This window comes from Rhinopithecus roxellana, chromosome 10 (assembly GCF_007565055.1).
Source record: "Rhinopithecus roxellana isolate Shanxi Qingling chromosome 10, ASM756505v1, whole genome shotgun sequence".
Lineage (NCBI taxonomy): Eukaryota > Metazoa > Chordata > Mammalia > Primates > Cercopithecidae > Rhinopithecus > Rhinopithecus roxellana.
Window position 1 is genome coordinate 118,578,526 of NC_044558.1, and position 23,247 is coordinate 118,601,772.

Here is a 23,247-nt window from a genome sequence, read left to right on the forward strand (position 1 = left end):
ATTGGAGAACACCTCCATGTGTCATCTGAGAAAGGGCCACAGTGAGGTTGCCCCAGGGTCTTGAAGGAAAAGCTGACTCTAGGGCGTCCCTTCCCCACCCAAAATGCCTCCCTATTGCCATCTCCTTGACAAATCAGATGGAGGTGGCAAATTTTTTTCCCTGATAATCCTTTGTGACCTTTCTAGAAGATTCTTAATTTCCTTCTTGAAGTTACAACCAGAGGTTGGAAGTTTTTGCACTGGGATCAAATATTCCATTATCATTGTCCCCTAGGAGAGACAGCTTTACAATCCCATGTGCGTGAGGGGATTGGTAGATAAAAGTCTGACCTTCCTTCCACAAACTAAAAGCTAAAAGACTTTATTCATTTTTTTCCTTCCGAAATTGAAGCAATTCATTTCTAGACGTCCTTGGCAGGAGCTCAGAACTGTTTATGCAGGCTCCATGCTGGCAAAATAGATATTTTTTGATATCCTACTTTTGGTTGAGTTATGGTAATGTTGGCAATGTTGGGGAGGGCAGGAGATCAAGTCATTTTTCAAAGTTCTAAGTAAATGATGTTCTAGTGAGATCAATATGAAAGAATTAAAGATTAACATAAAGGTTATCATAAGGCCAACATCTATAAGTTAGACCTTTTTTTCCCCTAATTGCAGTGGTTCTCAAATTTTAACCCATGTAATAATCACCTGGAAGTCTTGTTAAACACAGACTTCTGGCTGGGCACAGTGGTTCACACCTGTAATCCCAGCACTTTGGGAGGCCGAGGTGGGTGGATCACGTGAGGTCAGGATTTGAACAGCCTGGCCAATATGGTGAAACTTCGTCTCGACTAAAAATACAAAAGTCAATCAGGCCCTGGTGGCGTGCACCTGTAATCCCAGCTACTCAGGAAGCTGAGGTGGGATAATTGCTTGAACCTGGGAAGTGGAGGTTGCAGTGAGCCAAGATCGTGCCACTGCACTCTAGCCTGAGAGACAGAGTGAGACCCTGTCTCAAAAAAAAAAAAAAAAAAAAATTAGTTTCAGGGGTTGGAGAGTGTCTATAATGAGTTCAAGCAATGAAAACTTCAGTGAATTAGACTTCATTAGAATTACTTCGACTTTGTTTTGATAAAGTCTATAGACATTTTTGTTTAATGCTGCATACATATGCATTATCTCCATTTAGGCATCAAATAAATATTCTTTGGGGTACTGATCTAATGAGAATACTGGTAGATATAAATGCTCTTCCATTTGCATTTTAATTATTTGAAAACTAATGTTCTCAAATTCGCTCCCTGGTGCTCTAATCATTTCCTCTATTATTCAATGCTTATCAAAGCATGTCATTAATAAAATAGATCAACACAAAATGTTTGATGATATGAAGAAAGTAGAGTCTCAAAGAATGCGTCTCACAACCTTAGAGAAAATAAATGAAATAGAAACCCAGAACTGCTTCACTAAACTATGAGTGATGATTTATTGAACGCCCCAAGAGGAAGTAAAAAGCTACATTTGCATCATTTCTGTATTTGATCAGCCATTGTTTACCTGACTTGTTCTTAGGCTGCCTTAGATTCTGAACTGGCTTCCCTTTAGGCTTTTTCATAAACAAATAACTGGAAATGTCTCTAAGGAGGGGAGAGACCAGTTCCTCATTACAGCTGGTAGCAAGCTTGCTTTCACTCAGCCGGGAGGGCGCATTGTTACAGGTGTGGAACTGGTTGCTCTGAGCCCTCCTCCGGCAGCTCACTCTGGTTCTTCAGGCTCTGAGGATCCTCAGGACCCACCTGGGTGCAGTTGGGACAGACCGTCTCACAGGTATTAACGGCAACATTCAGCTGCTTTCTGGGTTTCTCTCTTGCACTTTCCTTTTGTCCTGTTGCTATCAGGTTAGCTTGTTTTGCTGACCTTCCCAGGTCTCATTAGAATTAGTGAATCATTCACCTACAATGGTTTCATTTCTAGTACAGTGAGATGGCTTCCCCAGCAGTGTGGGTGGGTGTTTGCTGGATTCTCAAAGCTTGGAAAGTCAAAGGCTGGTGAATTTTCTTTATGATGACCATGTATTAATTACCTCTTTTAAACATAAAGGAGAAGAGTTAGCATGAATGGATTGACTGTTAACTTTTGATTCTATAGACCCACTGGGTGTAGTCATTTTGGGAAAGCTTCCCAGGAGCCTTGGCCATTATCTCATTTAATTTCTACAACAGGCCTGTGAGGGAGGTTCTTTGATGACCTCTTGGTAAATGCTGCACAGAGGTTGGCAGAGGAGAAGTGGCTTGTCCTAGGTCACACAGCCAGTTGGAAGTGATACTGGAAAAGAAACCAGATCCATTTACTCTGGTGCTTGAGCTCTTCCTGCCTCTCTGCAAATCACTTCCCAAAGCCCTGCTGTTTTTAAAGTTTCTCCATTTCTGCAGTGCATCATGTCAGCAGTTACTATTGCCTTGGTTCCTATATTTAAGACAGTGGCTAATAAATAATACTCACCAATGTTAATCCTATTGGCCATAAATAGCTTTCTACCAGCAGCTACACCTCTGTGTCCTGAACTGACTACAAAGGAAACCCAAAGCTGTATCCTAACTCCTCAAAAGAGGAGAGGAAAAGGCCAAAAGGACAGAGGGGAAACCCAAAGACTAAGAAATCTGATCTAACTATTATGCAAGTGCCTATGCAAATATACTGAATTCCTTTAACATTGTTGCTGCCTAGAACTTGGACAGTCTTCTAAAGGAGAAAAATAATAGAATGGCCCTGATTGTATGTATGTGTGAAAGTACCTATTGATTTGAAATTAGCTGGGTATGATGGTAAGCATCTATAGTCCCAGCTACTCAGGAGCACAGCGTGAGGATTCTGTGAGACTAGGAGTTTGAGGTTACAGTACACTGTCATCATGCCACTGCACTCAGCCTGAGCAACAGAGCCAGACTCCATCTCTAAAAAGAAAACAAAAAAGTAACAAAGTACCTGTAGATTTGATGAGGAACTGGCCTCTTCATGTAGCAATAATGTACCTTATTTTATCAATGGTCAGGAGGGACCATTTCATGCCTCTTCAGCAATGTTAGTATCAACCTTCAGAGCAGCATCCAGGAATTACCAATCTAAAACCAAAACTAATACAATCTCACCTTAACTGAACGTAAGTTTCCTAAACTGGTATTGCCTTCTTTCCTCCACTCTGCAAAAAAAGGTACCTCATGCATTTTAGTTCTACATGTGAAGTTCTGTAACAGTTGAGCCCTCAGCTCAAAATAAAGCAAACCCAATATTAAGAATTTTAGATTTCTTTTGTGAATAAGAGTTGAACTGACTTTAGTTTGCATCTAAGTAGTTCCTCAAAAAACTCACCAGTCTAAAATCCAGTACCTGTGGGTTTCATTTGGCCCTTAAAGAAACTTTTTATAGAGATGGGGGTCTCACTATGTTGCCCAGGCTGGTCTTGAACTTATAGGGTCAAGTGATCCTCCCACCTTCACCTCCCAAAGTGCTTGGATTACAGGCATGAGCCTCTGTGCCTGCACTTATTTGACCTTAAACAAGATAAGAGTCAGGGAGCAAAATAAGAGATCACAAAATCCCCAAAATCAATGTCAAGTCACAACATTGTCATGACAATGTTAAAACACTGAGCTCCTCCTCTACTGATAGGAATAGATCTAACAGCCTATTAATTATCTATTCACAAGGTTGTTGAACTTCTATGCCTGACACAGATTAAAAGAAACAAAGAGGAGAGAGTGGTTGCCATAGGCAAGTACACAAAGCATAGTGAGAAGCAAGGAATAAAAATTAGGGAGTACATCAGTGTGGGGTCATTTGGTGTGAGAGTGAATATTCAGAGGCTGTAAAAACCTGCAACAATTATTGTATTCTCCACAGAATTAGAGTAAACATAGTAGTAATCACTGTATTTTGGCAAAGTACTGGAATGATAGTCAACAGAATGAGGCCAGGTAATGAGGAAAAGGTTTATTGGTTTTCAGCCTTCTCTATATCAAGTTAAAGAAGCAGATAATACACTCTAGAGAAGTTCTACTAAAAAGTATTGTCCTTGCAATTAAAATTATAAGAAGTAAATTATTAGCCATTTTTACATTTTGGCAATCCAAATGTGGCCAAAAGGTTTCAGATTGCTGAGTTCTGCTTTAGAATGATAAACTTACTAAAACTATTATTGATGATCTTAGAATATACAGTCAACTACTAATGTTCCATCCACAAACAATCCACGCACAGTCTGAAGCCACCTTCCACGCCCTCTGGGGCCAGGGAAGGTGGGTCTCTCGCCCGTCCCACAGTCCCATGCCTGGTCTGTAAATCATCAAGCATCAACTCTCATGCCATAAGGGATGTCTAAGGATTAATGTTCTCCCACACATGCCTTCTTCATGTGGGAAAGTACAGAATAACGAAACTGCAGTAAGCCACTCCCGTGAATCAAGTTGTGAAATAGAAGGATCAGCTTTTCTTGAGCATAAGAAGAGATAATTCTGCATGCATGGATCGCAAAAAACACCTCCAGTCATGAACAGTAGGGTACCTGGTGACATCTGGGTTTTTCTTTTCAAACTTGCAAGTCATTTTTCCAAAATGTAAAGATTGATAGAATCTAAGATAAAAGACATTGCCAGATACTTTACATCAGTTACCTTCAAAGCCTGTCTCATTCTGTAATTTAAACCTTGAGGGAAGGAACCTTGTTTTCCTTGTTCTTGCATCCCCGGAATGCACCAAAGTATGTACTTTCACACATAAATGTAGATGATAGGAGGATTTAATGTATATTTGAATCTCTTAAAATGGAATAATCACAAGGAGAGGAGCTATGTGGTTTCCGGGAAGTATCTTAAGTGACCAAAGTTTTTAAAGGCTTTTTTGTTTGAACCTAGAAGGAATATTAAGTAGACAGTAAACAGATTTCAATACGCTGTTTAGATGAGAATGCTGGAGTCTTATATATTAATTATCTTCTGAACGTAAAGGATGCTGATGCGAACTGAGCTCTATCTCCTATGAAGAATTGAAAGTTTTCTTTTGAAATTTTAGACCTTTTTTTCTCACTGCAGTCTCCCTCATTTGCTACAGATTTCACAGTCTGCTCTTCCTCACTAAAGATGCAACAACCTGCTTGACATTCTCCTCTGGAAAAGGAAAAGAACTACTAGAGGATGTGTGGCACTTGGATGCAGAAATTGAGCACCCTCCATGTGATCCAGAGAACAGTAACTCATACGTCTTCTGGAACCTTCTACCCACGGTAGAACCTCTTAGCTTTATGGAGAAAACAGAGTCATTCTATCTAGAGGTGCCACCCAAAGACTGCGGAGCCTCTCCTCAGCCCCGGCTGAGGAGCCTGCCAAAGCAGCACTGTGAGAACCAGGGGAGCCTCCTCCAGTTTGACCGGCAAGCCCCAGGCCGCATCTCCACCTCGCCCACTTTGAGGAGATTAAGGACCCGTGGCTGTGGGACTTGGCACTCACTGTCTCAGCAGGATGCCTTGCAGGTGCCCACCTGGGGAAGCTGGAGAGAGCCTGAGGGCTCCCCACGTTACCTTTCCAAGAGCCTGCCGGGAAGCCCAAAGGATTCTTCGTACTTGCTGTCACCCTTGAGACTCCACTCAAGATTGACCTCTGAACCTGAAAGGGCCCTGAACGCAGCTGACTCACGGGAGCCCCAAACCCGGCCCACTGACAAGTGTCTCCCTCCTGAGCTTCAGCCTGTCAGTGAAGAGTCCCTTCCCCAGGCCTCTCTTCTGCGGCAAGAAGGCCACTTCCTGTCCAGCCCCACCCTACAACGCCCTAGTCCTCAGGTAACACAGCTCTAAGCCTTCGGCCTCTCAGTTGGTGAACCACAAAGCAAAATAGATCTCAGAGTTGCTTCCTTCCTCCAAGGGCCAGTAGATCCTAAAAAGGAGACAGCACAGGAAGTCACACTGAGGGGACACATTCTCTTTAGGAAGCACTGGCTCTTAAGTGAAAGGAGGGCAGCAATTTGGGGAAGAAAGAAAATGATCTCGCTCACTTCCTTCTGTCCTTGGAGGCACTTTAAGAAAGGATGCACCAAGGCCAGGCTTACCGATAGTCTGTCAGGTACCCGATAGCAATGGGGGCCCTCTTGCAAATGCACACTATTTAAAGACAATGTGGTGTCACTGATTTAAAAGGGGAGAAAGAGCCAGTTATTCAAATTCGTGATCCCACCAAAATGTAAAACATGTTTCAACTAGGAGGGCTCATTGTTTCTCCTTTCAACATGTTTGCTTTGGAGTTCGGGATGGGTTTGATTAAGACTAAAACATATATTCTTAAAATTTATTTCAGGGAGAAGAATTGCACCCATCCAGGTGAGTATGCATTTATTTTCTCCAGTGCTATGACATCTGTTGACTATTTACTATTAGATTTTTATTTCTGTCCTGACATAACAAAGCTGATGGTATGTTAACCAATACACTTTGTTCTACAGCACTCAAGTCACTCTTCATATTTATAGGTGCAAGAGTTTTCATTTCAAGAGTCTCCCTTTAAGAGCACAGCATTTGGGGGCAGAATACAACGCCATATGCAGTCATAGTTTTCATTTTGAATTGTCAATGTCTTGGCCCTGTGGCTTAATTAACATCCACTTAGTAATAGGTTTTGTCTGGTAGAGAAAATAGAAAGGCCAGAGATACTCAACAGCTTTTCACAGAAAAATTTAGAGGACAAAAAATTAAAGGAACAAGATGTCTTGATTAAATCTAGGGTGACCTTTAAAATAACCTGTTATGACAGACTGTGCCCTTATCCAGAATGAAGTAGACTGTGTCATTTCTGAAACCAGCTCTGAACTTTCAGCGTGGCCCCTTGGTTGTAGCAATGGATCTGCCATCCCTGACAGGGATGAAGAGTTTCTGTAGCAGCAAGGAAAAGATCCATGCCCAATTTTATCTTCCTGACCTGCGGGATTGGCAGGAAAGCCCTCATTTCATTTGAAAAGTTACAGAGGATTTTTTTGGAGAAACAGCTGCTGTTTTATTACTGGGCCTCAATCTTCAAGCAATAGTTTAATGTTCATAGCAGTAAGGATAACATCCATGTAAACGTTCTTTGTTGATTTTAATCCTCCTTGGCCTAAATGTATCAACAAAGGTAGAAGATACTTACCAAGCAGTAGGAAAATGCAAATTGTTATGTTTGTGTATCAGTTAGCTATTGCTAGATAAAAAACTACTTAAAGTAACAGACAGTTATTGTGTCTTATAAATCTGTGTCCCTGGGGGTGAGTTTCTCTAGACTGCGTTTAGCTGAGCAGTTCCACTCCAAATGTTCCTCAACCTGCTCATGGGATCAAAGGGCTCCCATGGGTTCATGGGATCAATAGAGCATATTCTTTATACAGTGAAGGAAGAGGTTCAAGAGGACAAGTAGAAACATGTAAGGCCTCTTGGAGCCTGGGCTCTGAAACTGATCTAATTTTATTGACCAAAGCAAGTCACTCAGTTGAACTCAGGGTCAGGGAATTACATGTTACCAACAGTGGGAGAGCATTGAAATGTTACATGGCAACGTGTAGGGATGTCAGGATTGGGGAAGAGTGGGGATGTTAGTGTAAATCTTCCATACATGTGAAACAGAATAAAGCTCTAAGATGAGATCTAGTTCAGTTGTGTCAAAGAAAGTGAAAAAGGGTAGTCTTAGAAAAAAAAGTGATGTTTAGAGTCGAATTATTTTAATAAGATGTTGATAAATTTTATTCCTTATCCTAAGAGCAGTGTGAAACCATTTAATGAATTGATACGATCAGATGGATGTCAGATATACCTGGGATTTAGATGCAAGTAGACTTGAGTCAAATAATTCGAATGTTCAGGTATGAGAAGTTGGTAAGTTAGACTATGATGAAAGCAGTGGGGTTAAAAAGAAGTATCTCAATGCAAGAGATATTTAGGAGATATAATCCCCCAGACTTTGTGAATGGTAACCTATCAGGGTGAGGGAAAGGAATCTTCAAGAATAACCTCCAAGCTTCTGGCTTATATAACTGGGTAACTAAAGTGTCCATTCACTGACCTAGATAAACTTGGGTAAAGAAATGAAATATGAGTGGTTGGAGTGTGGGTTTTGTGTTCAGGTTTGGACATGTTGAGTTTGAGGACCTATGAAGCATCTAATTGGAGGTTTTCAGTAAATAATTGGTTAGAGAAGGCATCAGGGGTGGATGCTATATGTGTATTTGTGAGTCTTAAATCAAGGAATGTTTTCTAGAGCAGGTAAAGTCTGGGTCCAGCTCTGATTATTAGATGGAGCCAGCAGACATAAAGGTGAATCAATGGGATGCATTAAGTCATTTGGAAAAAAAAATAACATGAAGGTAATTTCCATTGCCATATGGAATCTTTGTGAGAAAATAACAAAAATAGTCTTGGTAAATTTTAAAACAATAGCTAGGACAGGCTGGGCATGATGGCTCATGCCTATAATCCCAGCACTGTGGGAGGGCCAGGCAGGTGGATCACTTGAGGTCAGGAGTTTGAGATCAGCCTGGCCGACATAGTGAAACCTCATCTCTACTGAAAATATGTTTTTTAAAAAATAAGCTGGACGTGGTGGCGGGCACCTGGAGCTCCCTTCTTAGCCTGTTGACTTAAAGGTAGGAGGAGCTCAAAGTGTCCAGGTAGCAATTTTAACTGCCAGTTTAATGGAATCATTGTTGTATCTCCTGGTGGCAGTTTTGCTGCCTCTGGAACTAAGACCTCTGGGCCAGCAGAACGTAATGTCGCAGGAACGGGAGACAAAAATTTGGCTGGTGGATCACTAGGGATGATGGTGAGTGGTGCCACTTCTACTTCCACCCCTTGATGCCTGAACCTGTGAATCCTGGCTATGGAGGAAACAGTGCCATATATTGGATGCTGATTCAGAGCATTACATGGCCTTCCAGAGAACTTTGCCCCAGCCCTGCAAAGTATTGTCACCTAGTTGGCATTACAATTGTGACTTCAAAAGGCCATTCCACTATTCTGTCAATCCAGCTGCTTCAGGATAATGGGGAACATGATAAGACCAGTGAATTCCATGCACATGAGCCCACTGCTGCACTGCTTTGGCCATAAAGTGAGTACCTTGGTCAAAGGCAATGCTGTGTGGGATACCATGATGATGGATAAGGCATTCCATGAGCCCACGGATGGTAGTTTTGCCAGAAGCATTGCATGCAGGATAGGCAAACCCATATCTGGAGTAAGTATCTATTCCAGTGAGGACAAACCTCTGCCGTTTTCATGATAGAAGAAGTGCAATATAATCAACCTGCCACCAGGTAGCTGGCTGATCACCCCAAGGAATGGTGCCATATCAAGGGCTCAGTGTTGATCTATGTTGCTGGCAAATTGGGCACTCAGCCGTGGCCATAGCCAGGTCAGCCTTGGTGAGTGGAAGTCCATGTTGCTGAGCCCATGTGTAACCTCCATCCCTGCCACCATGGCCACTTTGTCCATGGGCCCATCGGGCAATGGCAGGGGTGACTAGGGAAAGAGGCTGAGTGGTAGCCACAGAATGGTCATCCTATCCACTTGATTATTAAAATCTTCCTATGCTGAGGTCACCCATTGGTGAGCACCCACATGGGATACAAATATCTTCACAGTTTTTGGCCACTCAGAGAGGTCTATCCACATACCTCTTCCCCAAATTTCTTTGTCACCAATTTTCCAGTCATGCTTCCTCCAAGCCCTGACCATCCAGCCAACCCATTGGCTACAGCCCATTAATCAGTATATAGTTACACGTTTGGCCATTTCTCCTTCCATGCAAAGTATGCAACCAGGTGTACTGCTTGAAGTTCTGCCCACTGGGAAGATTTCCCTTTACCGCTGTCCTTCAGGGATGTCCTAGAAAAGGCTTGTAGTGCTGCAGCTGTGCACTTTCGGGCGGTGCCTGCATATCGCGCAGAACCATCTCTGAACCAGGCCTTAGTCTTCTCTTCCTCTGTCAATTGGTCATAGGGAGCTCCCCATGAGGCCATCAGTGCAGGCTTGGGGAGAGAAGGCAGGGTGGCAGGAGTGGAGACCATGGGCATTTGAGCCACTTCCTCATGTAACTTACTTGTGTCTTCAGGACTTGCTTGAGCCTAATCACGTATATACCACTTCCATTTATTTGATGATAGAATGCTGCTGTGCATGACCCACTTTATGGCTAGATGGGTCAGAAAGCACACAGTTCATGAGAGGCAGTTCAGGTCACATGGTGACTTGATGACCTATAGTCAAATGTTCAGTTTCCACCAAAGTCCAGTAACAGGCCAAGAGCTGTCTCTCAAAAGGAGAGTAGTTATCTGCAGAAGATGGCAGGGTCTTGCACCAAAATTCTAGAGGTCTCTGCTGTGATTCACCTATGGGGGACTGCCAAAGGCTCCAAACAGCATCTCTGTCTGCCACTGACACCCCAAGCACCATTGGATCTGCTGGGTCATATGGCCCAAGTGGCAGAGCAGCTTGCATAGCAGCCTGGACCTATTGCAGAGCCTTCTCCTATTCTGGACCCCACTCAAAACTGGCCACCTTTCAGATCACTCAATAAATGGGCCAGAGTAACACACCCAAATGAATGTGTTACCTCCAAAATCCAAATAGGCCCACTAGGCATTGTGCCTCTTTCTTGGTTGGAGGAGGGGTCAAATGTAGCAACTTATCTTTCACTTTAGGAGGACTATCTTGAAAGGCCCCACACCACTGGACCCCTAGAAATTCTGCTAAGGTAGAAGTTTTCTGAATTGTAGTCAAATTTATTTCCCATCCTCTGGCATGCAAATGTGTCACCAATAATTCCAGTGTATTTGCTACTTCTTGCTCACTGGATCCAATCAGCATAATGTCATCAGTATAATGGACCAATGTGATATCTTGCAGAAGCGAAAAGTGATCAAGGTCTCTCTGAATAAGATTATGACATAAAGTCGGAGAGTTGATATACTCTGAGGCAGGACAGTAATGATATATTGCTGGCCTTGCTACCTGAAGGTAAATTGCTTCTAGTGGGCCTTATGGACAGGAATGGAGGAAAAGGCATTCGCCAAGTCAGTGGCTGCATATCGGTACCAGGAGATGTGTTCATTGGCTCAATTGGCTCAAGCAGTGAAACCACATCTGGTACAGCAGCTGCAATTGGAGTCAACACTTTGTTAAGCTTACAATAATTCACTGTCATTCTCCAAGATCCATTTGTCTTCTGCACAGGCCAAATGGGAGAGTTGAACAGGGATGTGGTGGGAATCACCACCCTTGTGTCTTTCGAGTCCTTGATGGTAGCCTTAATCTCCATAGTCCCTCCAGGGATGCAATATTATTTTTGATTTACTATTTCTCTTGGTAGAGGCAGCTCTAATGGCTTCCATGTTGCCTTTCCCTCCATAATAGCCCTCACCCTACCAGTCAGGGAGCCAATATGGGGGTTCTGCCAGCTGCTAAATTTGTCTATGCCAATTATGTGCTCTGGCACTGGGGAAATGACCACAGGATGAGTCTGGGGATCCACTGGACCCACTGTAAGTTGGACTTGAGCTAAAACTCCATTAATTGCCTGACCTCCATAAGCCCCTACTTTAACTGGAGGACTATGATGATGTTTTGGGTTCCCTGGAATCAACCCCAGCTCAAAGCCAGTGTCCAGTAGTCCCCAAAATGTCTGATCATTTACCTTTCCCCAATACACAGTTACCTTGGTAAAAGGCCAGAGGTCTCCTTAGGGAAGGATGGGAGAAAGATTCACTGCATAGTGAGCTGAGATTGTGCCACTGCACTCCAACCTGGATGGCAAAGCAAGACTCCCTATCAAAAAAAGATTCACTACATAAGTTGTCAGTAATGTAGTGGGGTCCTTTGTCAAGGAGACCTGGCCTCCCCTTTATTCAAGGGGTTCTGGGTTTGTAAACTGGCTCACGTCTCTGGAAATTGATTGAGATGTGAGTCATGACGTTTTATCACGTGAATTATGATAAAAACATGATTCTCTGTTTTTATAATTCAAGTTAGTCTTGTCCATTCAACCTAGAAGTTTTCTGCTTATAAAAATTAGGTAGGAATGTAGTAGGCTTCCTATCAATTTCAATTCCAGGAACACTGTAATTAATTAGCCAATGCCAGAGCTCTACAGGAATCAGTCTGTTCTGATTGCTGCTTTGCCTCTTCTGTCCATTATGGTAGCTATGCCCACCTTGCCTTTGATGGTTGAGTGCCGCCACTTGGCCTCTGCCACTTTGGGATTCAATTATTCCCATTGTATTTAAATTTTGTAGTTGAATGACTGTGGTTCCCACCGTTAGATATGACATACAGAGAAGGGCAATTACAGGGCTCTTCAAAGATGCAGGTCCTGCCCTCACAAATCTATTTCACAAGGCATTGGTCAAGGGGATATCTTCTGACCCTCTCAGCTGGGATGAGTAGGTCTAAAGTGACTAATCCACTCCACCATCCCAATCTCCCTAAGCCTTTGGATCTCTTCCTCTACATTAAACTAAGGGAGATCAGGCATTTCCAGCTCACTCAGAGTGGGCCATCTTTTAATCCATATTTTAGCTAACCAAGAAATAAACTTTTAGACCCATATTTAACTCCCTAAGCTGTAACATTAAATGCAGAGTCCCTATTTAGTGGGCCCAAATCAATAAATTCAGCCTGATTCAACTCTGTGTTCCTTCCACACCCTTAATATCCATTCCCATGCCTGTTCTCCAGATTTCTGTTTATATAAATTAGAAAACTCAAGTAGTGATTTTCAAGTGTAGGATCCCTCCTCATGGGTCACACTCTCAACCTCACCTCTAGGGGCCTGGACTTTAGTCCAGTTACAGGTCTAGAGGCAAACAAGGTTGTTGGGGGCAGCTCCTGAGGAGAATCAACATTATCGTGCCTGTCAACTGCCTCAAGGGAGGCCATCACTATTGCCTCAGGCAGTGCAGGGTTTATCTCCCCAGACAAAGGTGGAAAGACTGATGGCACCATGGGTCAGGGTGGGGATGTTGCCACTACTGGGGATGGGGAAGCTGGGCAAAAAAGTTTTATCAGAGTTTACAAACTCAGTGTCCCCAGCTTCATCGGGGTCCTCCCACACATCCCCATTCCAAGTTGCAGGGTCCCAATGCCCTCAGTTTAACAGTGTACACCTGGCAAGACTGTGCATGCACCTTTCATTGTAGGTCAGCCACTCGCTTAAGAGCTTTGTCTATTTTTCCACAATTTCAGCTCTTTCTCTACAGGAGAAAAGACTCTCACTCAGGGCAATCTTAGCGGATTTGAGGCTTAGTATCTGCTTCTGAAGCCAGGAGTTAGAATCCCCGAGTTCATCATTTTCTCTCAACACTTTGTCCACTGAACTTAGGAGCAACCAACCAGCTTCATTATGTTCCTGGGTTCTCCACATATGGTCAAAGGTATTATGTATAGAGTCACTAAACTTGCCTCTCACAAGCAGTGAATCAGGAGTGTCAAATGCATTTATGTTGCACAACTCTCTAAACGGTTCACACCAAGGATTATCAGTGTTCTCCATACTATTAGAAGTAGAGTCCTCAGCATTTTTGGATCTAATCATATGAAGCAGCCAACTCCAGAAGCCCCAAAACCAACAAAAGAACTCCATCCTTAATACTCTGTTCCTCTAGAACCACTCCTTGTACCAAAATCTCTATTTGTCAGAGTTCTCTAGAGGAACAGAACTAATGGGATAGGTAGGTAGGTAGGTAGGTAGGTAGGTAGGTAGGTAGATAGATAGATAGATAGATAGATAGATAGATAGATAGATAGATAATAGAGAGATTCTTAAGTAGTAACTCACATGATCATGAGGTCCTGCAATAGGCTGTCTGCTGGCTGAGGAGCAAGGAGAGCCAGTCAGAGTTCCAAAGCTGAAGAACTTGGAGTCCGGTGTTCGAGGGCAGGAAGCATCCAGTATGGTAGAAAGACAGAGGCTGGGAGGCTAGGCCAATCTCAAATCTTCACATTTTTCTGCCTGCTTTATATTTGCTGGCAGCTGATTAGATGGTGTCCACCCAGATTAAGGGTGGGTCTGCCTTCCCCAACCCACTGACTCAAATGTTAATCTCCTTTGGCAACACCCTCGCAGACACACCCAGGATCAATACTTCGCATCCTTCAATCCAGTCAAGGTGACACTCAGTATTAACCATCACAAGATTCTTACATTATTACTAATAAACAAGAACTAAAAAAATAAAAATAAACAAACCCAGACAGATCCCCAATCCGTCTCTCTTCACTCCCTCTTCTCTTCTTCCACGTGTCTCTACAGTCTTTTCTGCAGCAGCCATTTGTTCAAAGAGCCCACTTCCTTGAACAGTTGCTTGCCAGGCTGTGTGGTCATATAATGTTAGGTGTAGAGTGAAGAGCTCTGCATGAGGCCCCACTGTCTGTCTAAGACCGAGGGTTCTTACCTAAAAAAAAAAAAAAATAGGCCTATCAAATGGTCTAAACTAGGATTTAGCAAACGATGGCCCATGGCCAAAATTCAGCCCATAACCTGTTTCTGTTAATAAAGCTTTATTGGAACACACCAACGCCCACTCATTTGTACATTGCCTAGGACTGTTTTAGCACTGTAATGTCAGAGTTGCAACAGAGACTGCACAGCCCACAAACCCTAAAATGTTTACTATCTGGCCCTTTATAGAAAAGATGTGCTGACCCCTGGCCTATACAATTAAGAAATGCTTGCCTCTGGCTTCCAATCACAGCAAAATTTTTTGTCTTGCAGAATAGATACATAACCTTTTTCAAAAATACTGATTCTTCTACTATAGTGGTGTTGGGTTTTTTGTTTTGTTTTGTTTTTTTGAAACAGTCTTGCTCTGTCACTCATGCTGGAGTGTAGTGGCACAATCTCAGCTCACTGCAATCTCCACCTCCTGGGTTCAAGTTATTCTCTTGTCTCAGCCTCCCAAGTAGATGGGATTACAGGTGTGCACCACCACATCTGGCTAATTTTTGTGTTTTTAGTAGAGACAGGATTTCATCATGTTGGCCAGGCTGGCCTTGAACTCCTCATCTCAAGTTGTCTGCCCTCCTCAGCCTCCCAAAGTGCTGGGATTACAGGTATTATAGTGTTTTAACATGTAACCTGACAATATGTAAGTGGTAAGTGCCCAATATACTCATAGTTGTGAAATCGGCTAACTGGTAAATCCTTGCTCTCAGGTTTTGCTTTGTGAACTCGTTCTTCCTGCCATTCCCTCTCTCACTCTGTAATATTTAAGTGAACTCATGCTTACTTCAAACCTTCCTCTCTTATCACTAGAATATGGCCCCTGGAAAAAAATCTTCACAATTCATTCTTATGCAAGTGGTAGGGAATTTAGGCTTAAGGGACATATACTGTCATCTTTCCAAGTACAGCCAGTACATTTCTCCCTTTTGGGTTTCCCCGCATCTTATAAATGTCTCCATCATAATTTCTAAAACACTATATTGTGTTTCGTTTACATTCATCTGCCCCCAAGAATCAAAACCTTCCTGAGAGCAGAGACTGCTTCTTACTTATCTTTGAACCTCTAGCATCCGGTACCCAGAAAGAGTCTACTTCCAAAAAGATAAATGGAAGAAGGAAGACAGGCAGGTTGGCAGGCTTCTTGGATTACAGTGCCACTTATCTATCCCCAATGCATTTGCATTTTCACAAAAGACAGCTTGAAGCCAAACAGTGAAACTGTGCTGGTGGAAATTTTAAACATCAGAAGCAAGTGAGGGAGATGATTTTGTGGACAGGGAAACATTCCTAGCATCCCTTACATTTTGTATTGATAGGAAGCTGTCCATCTTACCTAATTTTCAGGTCAGCCCTGAAAGTGAGAAGAGAAACGTACATGTGACATTTCTATAAGTGTATAGACTAACCTTCCGATGCTCAAATAGAATGTAAGAAAAAAGTTAAATATATCCATATTAGCCACTGGGGCAACATTAGCATGAAAGCCAAATGATGAGATATTTGAAAGTCTGTCTTGAGGAAAAAACAAACAAAAGTATTAAATGCCAGTAAAACTTCCCCCAAAGTCAAGTCCATCTGGGGTTACCATTAGGGGGCAGCAGGACCTGGAGTTAAAGTCTACTGGAGTCAAACTCCCTGATTTTAAATCCTATCTCCACTTCTCTGTGGCAACAAGATCTTGCACAATTTCCTTAACCACTCGAAACTTTGAAGGTTTTATCCATGAAGTGGAGATACAAATACAGTCACGCATTGCATTAATACAATGGGCCTCATGTACAACAGTAGTCCTGTAAGATTAAAATAATGTAGTTTTGCTCTACCTAGTCTACGTTTAGATACACAAATACTTCCCATTGTGTTACTGCTGCCTACATTATTCAGTAGCATAACATGATGTACAGGTTTGTAGCCTGGGAACTACTGGTGACACCTCACAGCCTAGGTGTGTAGTAGGCTACACACCATCGAGGTTTTTGTAAGTTCACTCTGTGATGTTCACATAATGACAAAATTGCCTGAGGATGCATTTCTCAGAACATAGCCCCATCATTAAGCAATGCACATCTGTAGTGTTCCTCTCACAGGTCTTTCTTTTTAACTGGTTAAATAATATAACTCAAAGAGTAGCTATTGTTCTTTTTAGAGAAACCATTCATTCAGCACCTCCCACATGTAAGTCATTGACTTATTCTCTCTAAAATTTCCTAACCCCAGAGCTAAATATTCTAACATCAGGCACATCAAAGGTAATGTGTCTGACCTTTAGGTTCAATACAATACAATATTATACCCCACATGCTTTTATTTAAAACCCTTTATGTCCCTAGCAGTGTCTGTTAACTGTAGAACATACTAGAAGAGAAGACTTGTCATCTTCTTTGGGGCTTTAAGGCTTGTTGGACAGGATTCAGAGACTAATAGGCAGTGTACCGCTCATTACTCAAAAGAGAAGACTGCAGCCTTGGGGAGGTTTCCTGACATGGGCATGGTGCAAGGGGAACCACGTGCCATTCTTCCACCAGCATCAGCTCATCTATTAGGTTGGCGCAAAAGTAATTACGGGTTTTGCCATTACTTTTAATTGTGGCAACAACTGCAATTACATTTGCACCAACCTAATAGAATGTAAGTTCCAGAAAAGTGGGATTTTCATCTCTTTTGCTTATTGCCTTATCCCTGGTACCTAGAACACTGCCTGGCACTTAGTAGGTATCCAATAAATGTTTAAGGAAAGAAAAAGAAAAGAAAAAGGAAATTGATCGGTAGTTGGGTTTGGACATGCCTTTTAGGGAAATTGTATGGTCCCCTTTTGTTTTGTGTGTTTTCTCCTCCAACTATTTATTTGACTCCTTCTAGCTCCTTTCAACCTCCTCTATCTTCCTTGTTGTTTTTTGCTTGTCTTTGAGTGTACTTTGGGTTTGTGGGGATTTGTACAAGTATTGCTTAATCCCACAAGGGAGTATGTTGACTGTTTTCCATAAAAAAACAGTAACCTAGAAAGAAGGTGAGATTTCTGCGCAGTTACCAGCAGTTACCATGGTGCTCTGAACACGTGTGCTCAAAAAAATATTACCGATTTGACCCCACAGTCACAGTACATGGCATTTCTCACACACTGATGAGACTCTTAAGAGGCATCTCTGTTCTGTGTTCAAACTGATGTATAGGGTACAAGTCTTCCATTTGTTCACTCCACGTTTATGAGAAATAACCATCACAGTACCAGATTCTAGGTGGTAAACTAGAAGCTCCTCATCCTATCTGCTTCTCATTTGCATTTCCAACAAATGGAATACTTTGATAGAAAGTTGAATTGGAAACCATAATCAAACATACAAAAGCACATTCCCAACAATTTTTGAGACTCATAATGGAAAAGTATATCCCAGATTTAACCAAGAGAGCTGTAGTTCAATAATTGGCGGTAGAGTTGTCATTTCTCTTTTGATTATTTTTAAAAGAGATTTTTAGAAAAAGTTTTTTACTGATGCTTAATTTGTTCTTTCTCTGTAGTCAACCCATAGTTATAAGCAAGCATTCCAAATTGCACTATATTTCTTGCATAGGGTAAAACATTATGATTCTTAAAATGGAATGCCTACTTTTTCTAGCCATACAATTGCTGAAAAGCTGCCTGCTGAAGAAGACTACATTTACCGTGAACTCTTACTACCAGACAAGGACTACAGTTTCTGATGAATAGGGCCTGATAAGGCTGCCTGATTAAAAAACAACAATCACTGGGCAACATTTGTAGCAAAGGAAAAGATAAGACTATGCTTTATCCAAGTTGCAGTGCCTTCAATAAGATTTTTATTCTTTTAAGACACACATATCACTAAAGGGCAGTTGTACTTACCATATTCTCTAGCCCTTGTTATTATTTTTTCTTAAAATTTGCACCTGACAATTAAAGGCTAGTAGTCCTTGGTTTAAGTCTGCTGCACAGAAGGAATCTTTTAAAAATGTAAAAGATCTATTAGTCATATTTCTAAAAGGGGAACTTTGAATTAATCAAACATCCTTCAAACATTTCTGCCAAGATAAAGGTCACCACACGATTACTGTCCGCACCCACCGGCCACAGAAGGAGAGAAGGAGAATGATGCTCCTGGATCTCACACTAGAGCATTCAAGATGCAGGCAGCCTCACACAGCACACTTGCTTTCCACATAAGGAACCGGCGGCCAGGGGAAGCGACAGGCCAAGGTCACAGTTGGGAATCCAGGTCCTAAGCTGGGTGCCCTTGCCACTCAGTGGGACTGTCCCTGTGTCTGCTATGATAAATTGCCATAAATCAGGTGACTTAAAACAACAGAAGTTTATCCTGTTTCCATTCTGGAAACCAGAAGGCTGAAATCACAGTCTGGGCAGAGCCATACTTCCCCTGAAGGCGCTAAGGGAGAACTTTTCACTTGCTTTTTCATGCAGGTGTTCCTTGGCTTGTGGCTACCTGATTTCAATCTCTGCCTCTGTCCATCTTCACATACCCTTCTCTCCTTGCTGTGTCTCCTCTCTTAGTGTCTTTTTTTTTTTTTTTTTTTTTTTTTTTTTTTGAGTCTCACCCTGTTGCCCAGGCTGGAGTGCAGTGGTGTAATCTCAGCTCACTGCAACCTCCACCTCTCAGGTTCAAGCGATTCGCCTCCCCTAGTCTCCCGAGTAGCTGGGACTACAGGCGTGCACCACCACGCCCAGCTAATTTTTTGTATTTTTAGTAGAGACAGGATCTCACCATCTTGGCCACTGGTCTCGAACTCCTGACTTCAGGTGATCTGCCCACCTCGGCCTCCCAAAGTGCTGGGATTACAGGCATGAGCCACTGAGCCTGGCGTCTTAAGTGTCTTTTATAAGGACGTTTGTCATTGGATTTAGGGCCCACTCAGACAATCCAGAATAATCTCATCTCTAGATCCTTAATTTAATCATATCTGCTAAGACCCTTTTTACAAATAAGGCCATATGCACATGTTCCAGAGGTTAGGATGTGGACATACCATTTTTAGGGGGTCACCATTCAAACCATTATACTCCATTCTTTTTCCTAAAGTAGTAAGCATCATCACACCATTTTTAAAATTTTGTTGTGCTTTAAAATAGTTGGTAGTCTCTTTTTCTCTTCTTCCCATTTACAAGTCTTTTTGGAGTCAGACCTGCATAATTGAATTTCTGATTCGGGCTCTGTCATTCACTACAACAGTGCCACGTTAGGTAAGTTCCTTATGCATCCCTCTAAGCCTCAGTTTCCTCTGGTCTAAAATGAGAACAGTAATTTCCACTACATAGGGTGCTTGTGAGAATCAATATGATAATGCATGTAAAGCACTTAACAAAATGTCTAAGAAGAATCAGTTCTTAGTAAATGCCAGCTGATTTTAAATTAGAATAACATTCACCAAGATCAGTCTATTGCTTACAAAATGTAGATATTTGAGGTCTTCTGGGGGACCCATTTCCAGCAGCCAGAGACATTTCTGGCACCAGCACGTGAGAGCCGCCTCATTGTTGAGTGCTGACGCATGGGCGCACGGCCTGCTCAGCCGTGGGGTGGGGGGAATTCCCGGGATGCTCTGAATTGTTGCTTTCTCAGCCTACACCATAGACCTTCAGATCTTCAGCAGTGCATAGAATAAGGAGACATTCTGGTACCAGAAGGGAGACAAGATTATTCCAGCAGCCATGGGACTAGTCCCTTCGGATCTGACCAGCTTGGGGCAACGCAACTCAGGGTTAGTGAAAGAGTGACTGTATTGGGGTTTCTACATGGTGGGTGGGGGTGGGGAAAGCCAGTGGAGGGGTGTTCTGCCCTAGAGAGCTGCAAAGTCTGGGTCACCCAGTTATACCTCTGGGTTCCAAAGCTTGTCCTGAAGCAAAGAACTAGAATAGCCAAGCATAAAACAACAACAACAAAAGCATTTATCAAGGATGTTTGTTTAGTTGTGTTTTTCTAAATAATTAAAGGATGGCATGGAGTTATACTGTACTTAAATGGTGACAGTGGGTTGCCAGCCACACCCCAAATAGTTTGCATTTATTATTAGTTTATTCACCAGCTTATCCCTCCTCTGAGGAAATCCAATCTCTAAAAATATCCTCCCCTGTCCTCTTCACACCAGGCACCCCTACCCCACACAGACACCACTTTGTTTTGGGGAGGGGGATGAGAATTCTGAATTCACTACAGTGATTGCTTCCAGTGGATGAACAATCCAGAATTGGAGACATTAATCCTGCATGAATGCCACGTTTATTCAAAAACAACCCTAATATTTAAAACAGCCAAAAGAAGATACCAGTTTGGATACACACTCCACCCACCATGAGACCTAAATTCAAAGTCACGCTGAACTCAATACAGCTATATGAGTTAATTTTGTTCATCCCACGATCTGAGCACCCCCAGCTGGCACAGACCTGGGTCTTTTCCAGAGTGCCCAGAAATCCAGTCCACTGCCAGGCATGGACTCGACATCGACGCACATTTTCCGCACCAATCCATGTCTCTTCATGTTACTGGTGCAGATGCTCTGATTGCTTTCCTAGGTCTCTGCATGGCTACAGTGGTGGTTCTTGATATTTTTATTAACTCATGCTGTCTTTTGATGAACAAAATATATTTTGTGTCACAGAAATTTTGGTATGCCCTTCCAGGGGCATATTCACCTTTCCAGAATTAGCATTCGTGGGTTTTGAACACCAAGGCAAAAAGTCAAGGTCATGGATCAAGCCATTCACAAGCCGGTTGTCTTCTCCCTGCTCCCTATGTGCAAATTCAGCTCCAAATTTGACCTTTGTGCCCCCAATGGATGCATGATGTCAGAAGGTATCCCAGACAAGAGCAAAATGGATAGGGGTAACGTAACCAACCACTTTTAATTGGGCGAGGGTGAGCACTCAAACTGTATTCTGCTTTTGTATATGCATACAATTATTCATTTATGCTCCAGAATGGAAAAACAAATGCCTTTGAGGACTGTCAGTATTTTGATCTATAGGTTGACATGCCTATTTATTCAACAAGTTTATCTGAATACTTGTTCTATGTCAGATTCCATGCTAACTGATTAGATTCTGTGATATATAAGATCCAGTATGAATCTTCAATGTGTTTATTATAAAGAGACAAGGTAGGAGTAGGAGAGGGAGGGGAAGAGAGAGAATTGTCCCTCCCTGAGTGGGTCAGAAAAGATTTATGGAGGAGGAATGTCTAAGCTAGAATTTAAAGATGAATACAAGTTTTTCAGGCAGACAAAGTACAACTAGGCAGGCAGATGGGAACTACCTGAGCCAAGGCATGGAGGCGTGAAGCACACAGCGTGTTTAAAGAACAGTACACAGCTAGCTATTCTTGGAGTACACATTCTGCAGGCATTTGTGTAGGGAAATGGCAATGATCAATCACTCTGAGTATATGTGGGTTGGGTTATTGTTCCATTTACTTAACAAATGTTTATTAAGCCCTTACTAAACAGAGGAATTCAGACCAGGAGCTGGACCTTAGGGTGATAAGGGAAATAAGACATGAATCTACAAAGCATAAGACACTTTTCTTGAGAGAAGATTCATTCATGTTCATCAGCAACAATGGATTAAGTTCTAAATTAACACCTACCAACACAACCGATTATAAGACATGTTTTCTTTACTTAAGGAGTGTCAGTCTAATGGAAAAGACACATAAATAAAACATGATATTATAATATATTCAATAATCCGTCTAATAGTGTTTATTGGCTGCTTACCAAGTTCTGGACACTGATCTAAGTGCTTTATATTAATTTAGCCCATCCTCACACAATATTATTATTGTCTGCATTTCCCAAATGGCAAAGTAAGGACCGGAGAGGTTACTTAAGTTGTTCAACCAAGGGTCACACTACTGAGATTAAAATCCACGAAATTTGACCCCGCATTCTTAACCACCACTCCAGAGAACTATAGAAGCATGGAACAGAAACATATAAGCCATCTAAGAAGGGGTCAGGGAAGACGAATCCTTCTACCCCAATAGTAGTTACATGCTTTCTGAGGTCTCCGGGAAATAGAAAAGCAGTTTATAGAATCTTGGGAAACTACCAAATATAATGATACTAGAGTGTATAACATCTAGAGTTCAAGCTCAAAAGAGTCCATTTTTTCCCAAAAGTTTGCCTAGATTACATTTCTCATTCAAATGATTGTAATTTTTTCAATCCCTGACCTCTTTAAATGCTAAAATCCCATTATGTGCCTCCTAGATTTTTATCAAGAGAACTATACAGTTGATGGGGAAGCTTCTGACATTTCTCTTCAGGGGTCTTCTTTTTCTGAGCTCTCAGCATTTTGTGTTATATAATACCTTCTGAAGACTATTATAAAACTTCCTGGCTGGATTTGTACACTGCTGATCGATTATGTGTCAATCCCAATGTCCTGTATGCAATATGATGAAGGTAGAATTATGTTTCTCATTCAAATTATTTTAACTTTCTCAACTCCCACCTAATTCAGTTCCCTCCATCCTTATAACTATCACAGACATTGAGTTGGCAAACAAAAAAGGAAAGTTGTAAGAAGTTGTAGTCCTAATGATCTTCTTATAAAACCAAATCATAAAGTAGAGAAAAAGTCAAACAGGAGTGTAGAATGCTGAAAGATGACCTCATCCTTGCAGGAGGAATCCAGTATGAGAGATCTGTGTCAGTAAGGATAGCATTTGCCTGGATGTCACAGAACCCAACTAGAATGACCTAGGTAAGGAAAGGGTGGGTTTTTGGTAAC

General features: G+C 42.1%; 2 protein-coding genes across 4 annotated transcripts in view; both read left to right on the top strand.

Moving 5' to 3' along the window:
• Nucleotides 1–1,672: 1,672 nt before the first annotated feature.
• On the top strand, nt 1,673–7,226 carry C10H12orf74 (chromosome 10 C12orf74 homolog). 2 transcript variants are annotated; one of them, XM_010383936.2, is made up of 2 exons: nt 1,673–1,809; nt 5,118–7,226. In XM_010383936.2, exon 2 carries the CDS (start codon nt 5,279–5,281, stop codon nt 5,825–5,827), a length of 549 nt encoding a protein of 182 aa, XP_010382238.2. In that variant the 5' UTR covers nt 1,673–1,809; nt 5,118–5,278; the 3' UTR covers nt 5,828–7,226. The 2 variants fall into 2 exon arrangements, with proteins under 2 accessions (XP_010382238.2, XP_030794672.1); XM_030938812.1 differs by lacking the exon at nt 1,673–1,809 and having other exon boundaries at nt 5,279–5,812; nt 6,324–6,350.
• Nucleotides 7,227–20,133: 12,907 nt separating this feature from the next.
• PLEKHG7 (pleckstrin homology and RhoGEF domain containing G7) overlaps nt 20,134–23,247 on the top strand; it is a 56,781-nt gene continuing 53,667 nt past the window's right edge. For both annotated transcript variants that reach the window (XM_030938811.1, XM_010383935.2), the window contains exon 1: nt 20,134–20,216. In XM_030938811.1, coding sequence (XP_030794671.1) covers nt 20,167–20,216 — 50 coding nt within the window. In that variant the 5' untranslated portion in view covers nt 20,134–20,166. The remainder of the gene's footprint in view (nt 20,217–23,247) is intronic.

Excerpts from the sequence above, each read along its gene's own strand:
- C10H12orf74 (XM_030938812.1), top strand. The coding sequence starts at position 5,279 with ATGGAGAAAACAGAGTCATTCTATCTAGAGGTGCCACCCAAAGACTGC. Across the intron at positions 5,813-6,323 it reads TACAACGCCCTAGTCCTCAG|GGAGAAGAATTGCACCCATC; the intron begins GTAACACAGCTC and ends AATTTATTTCAG.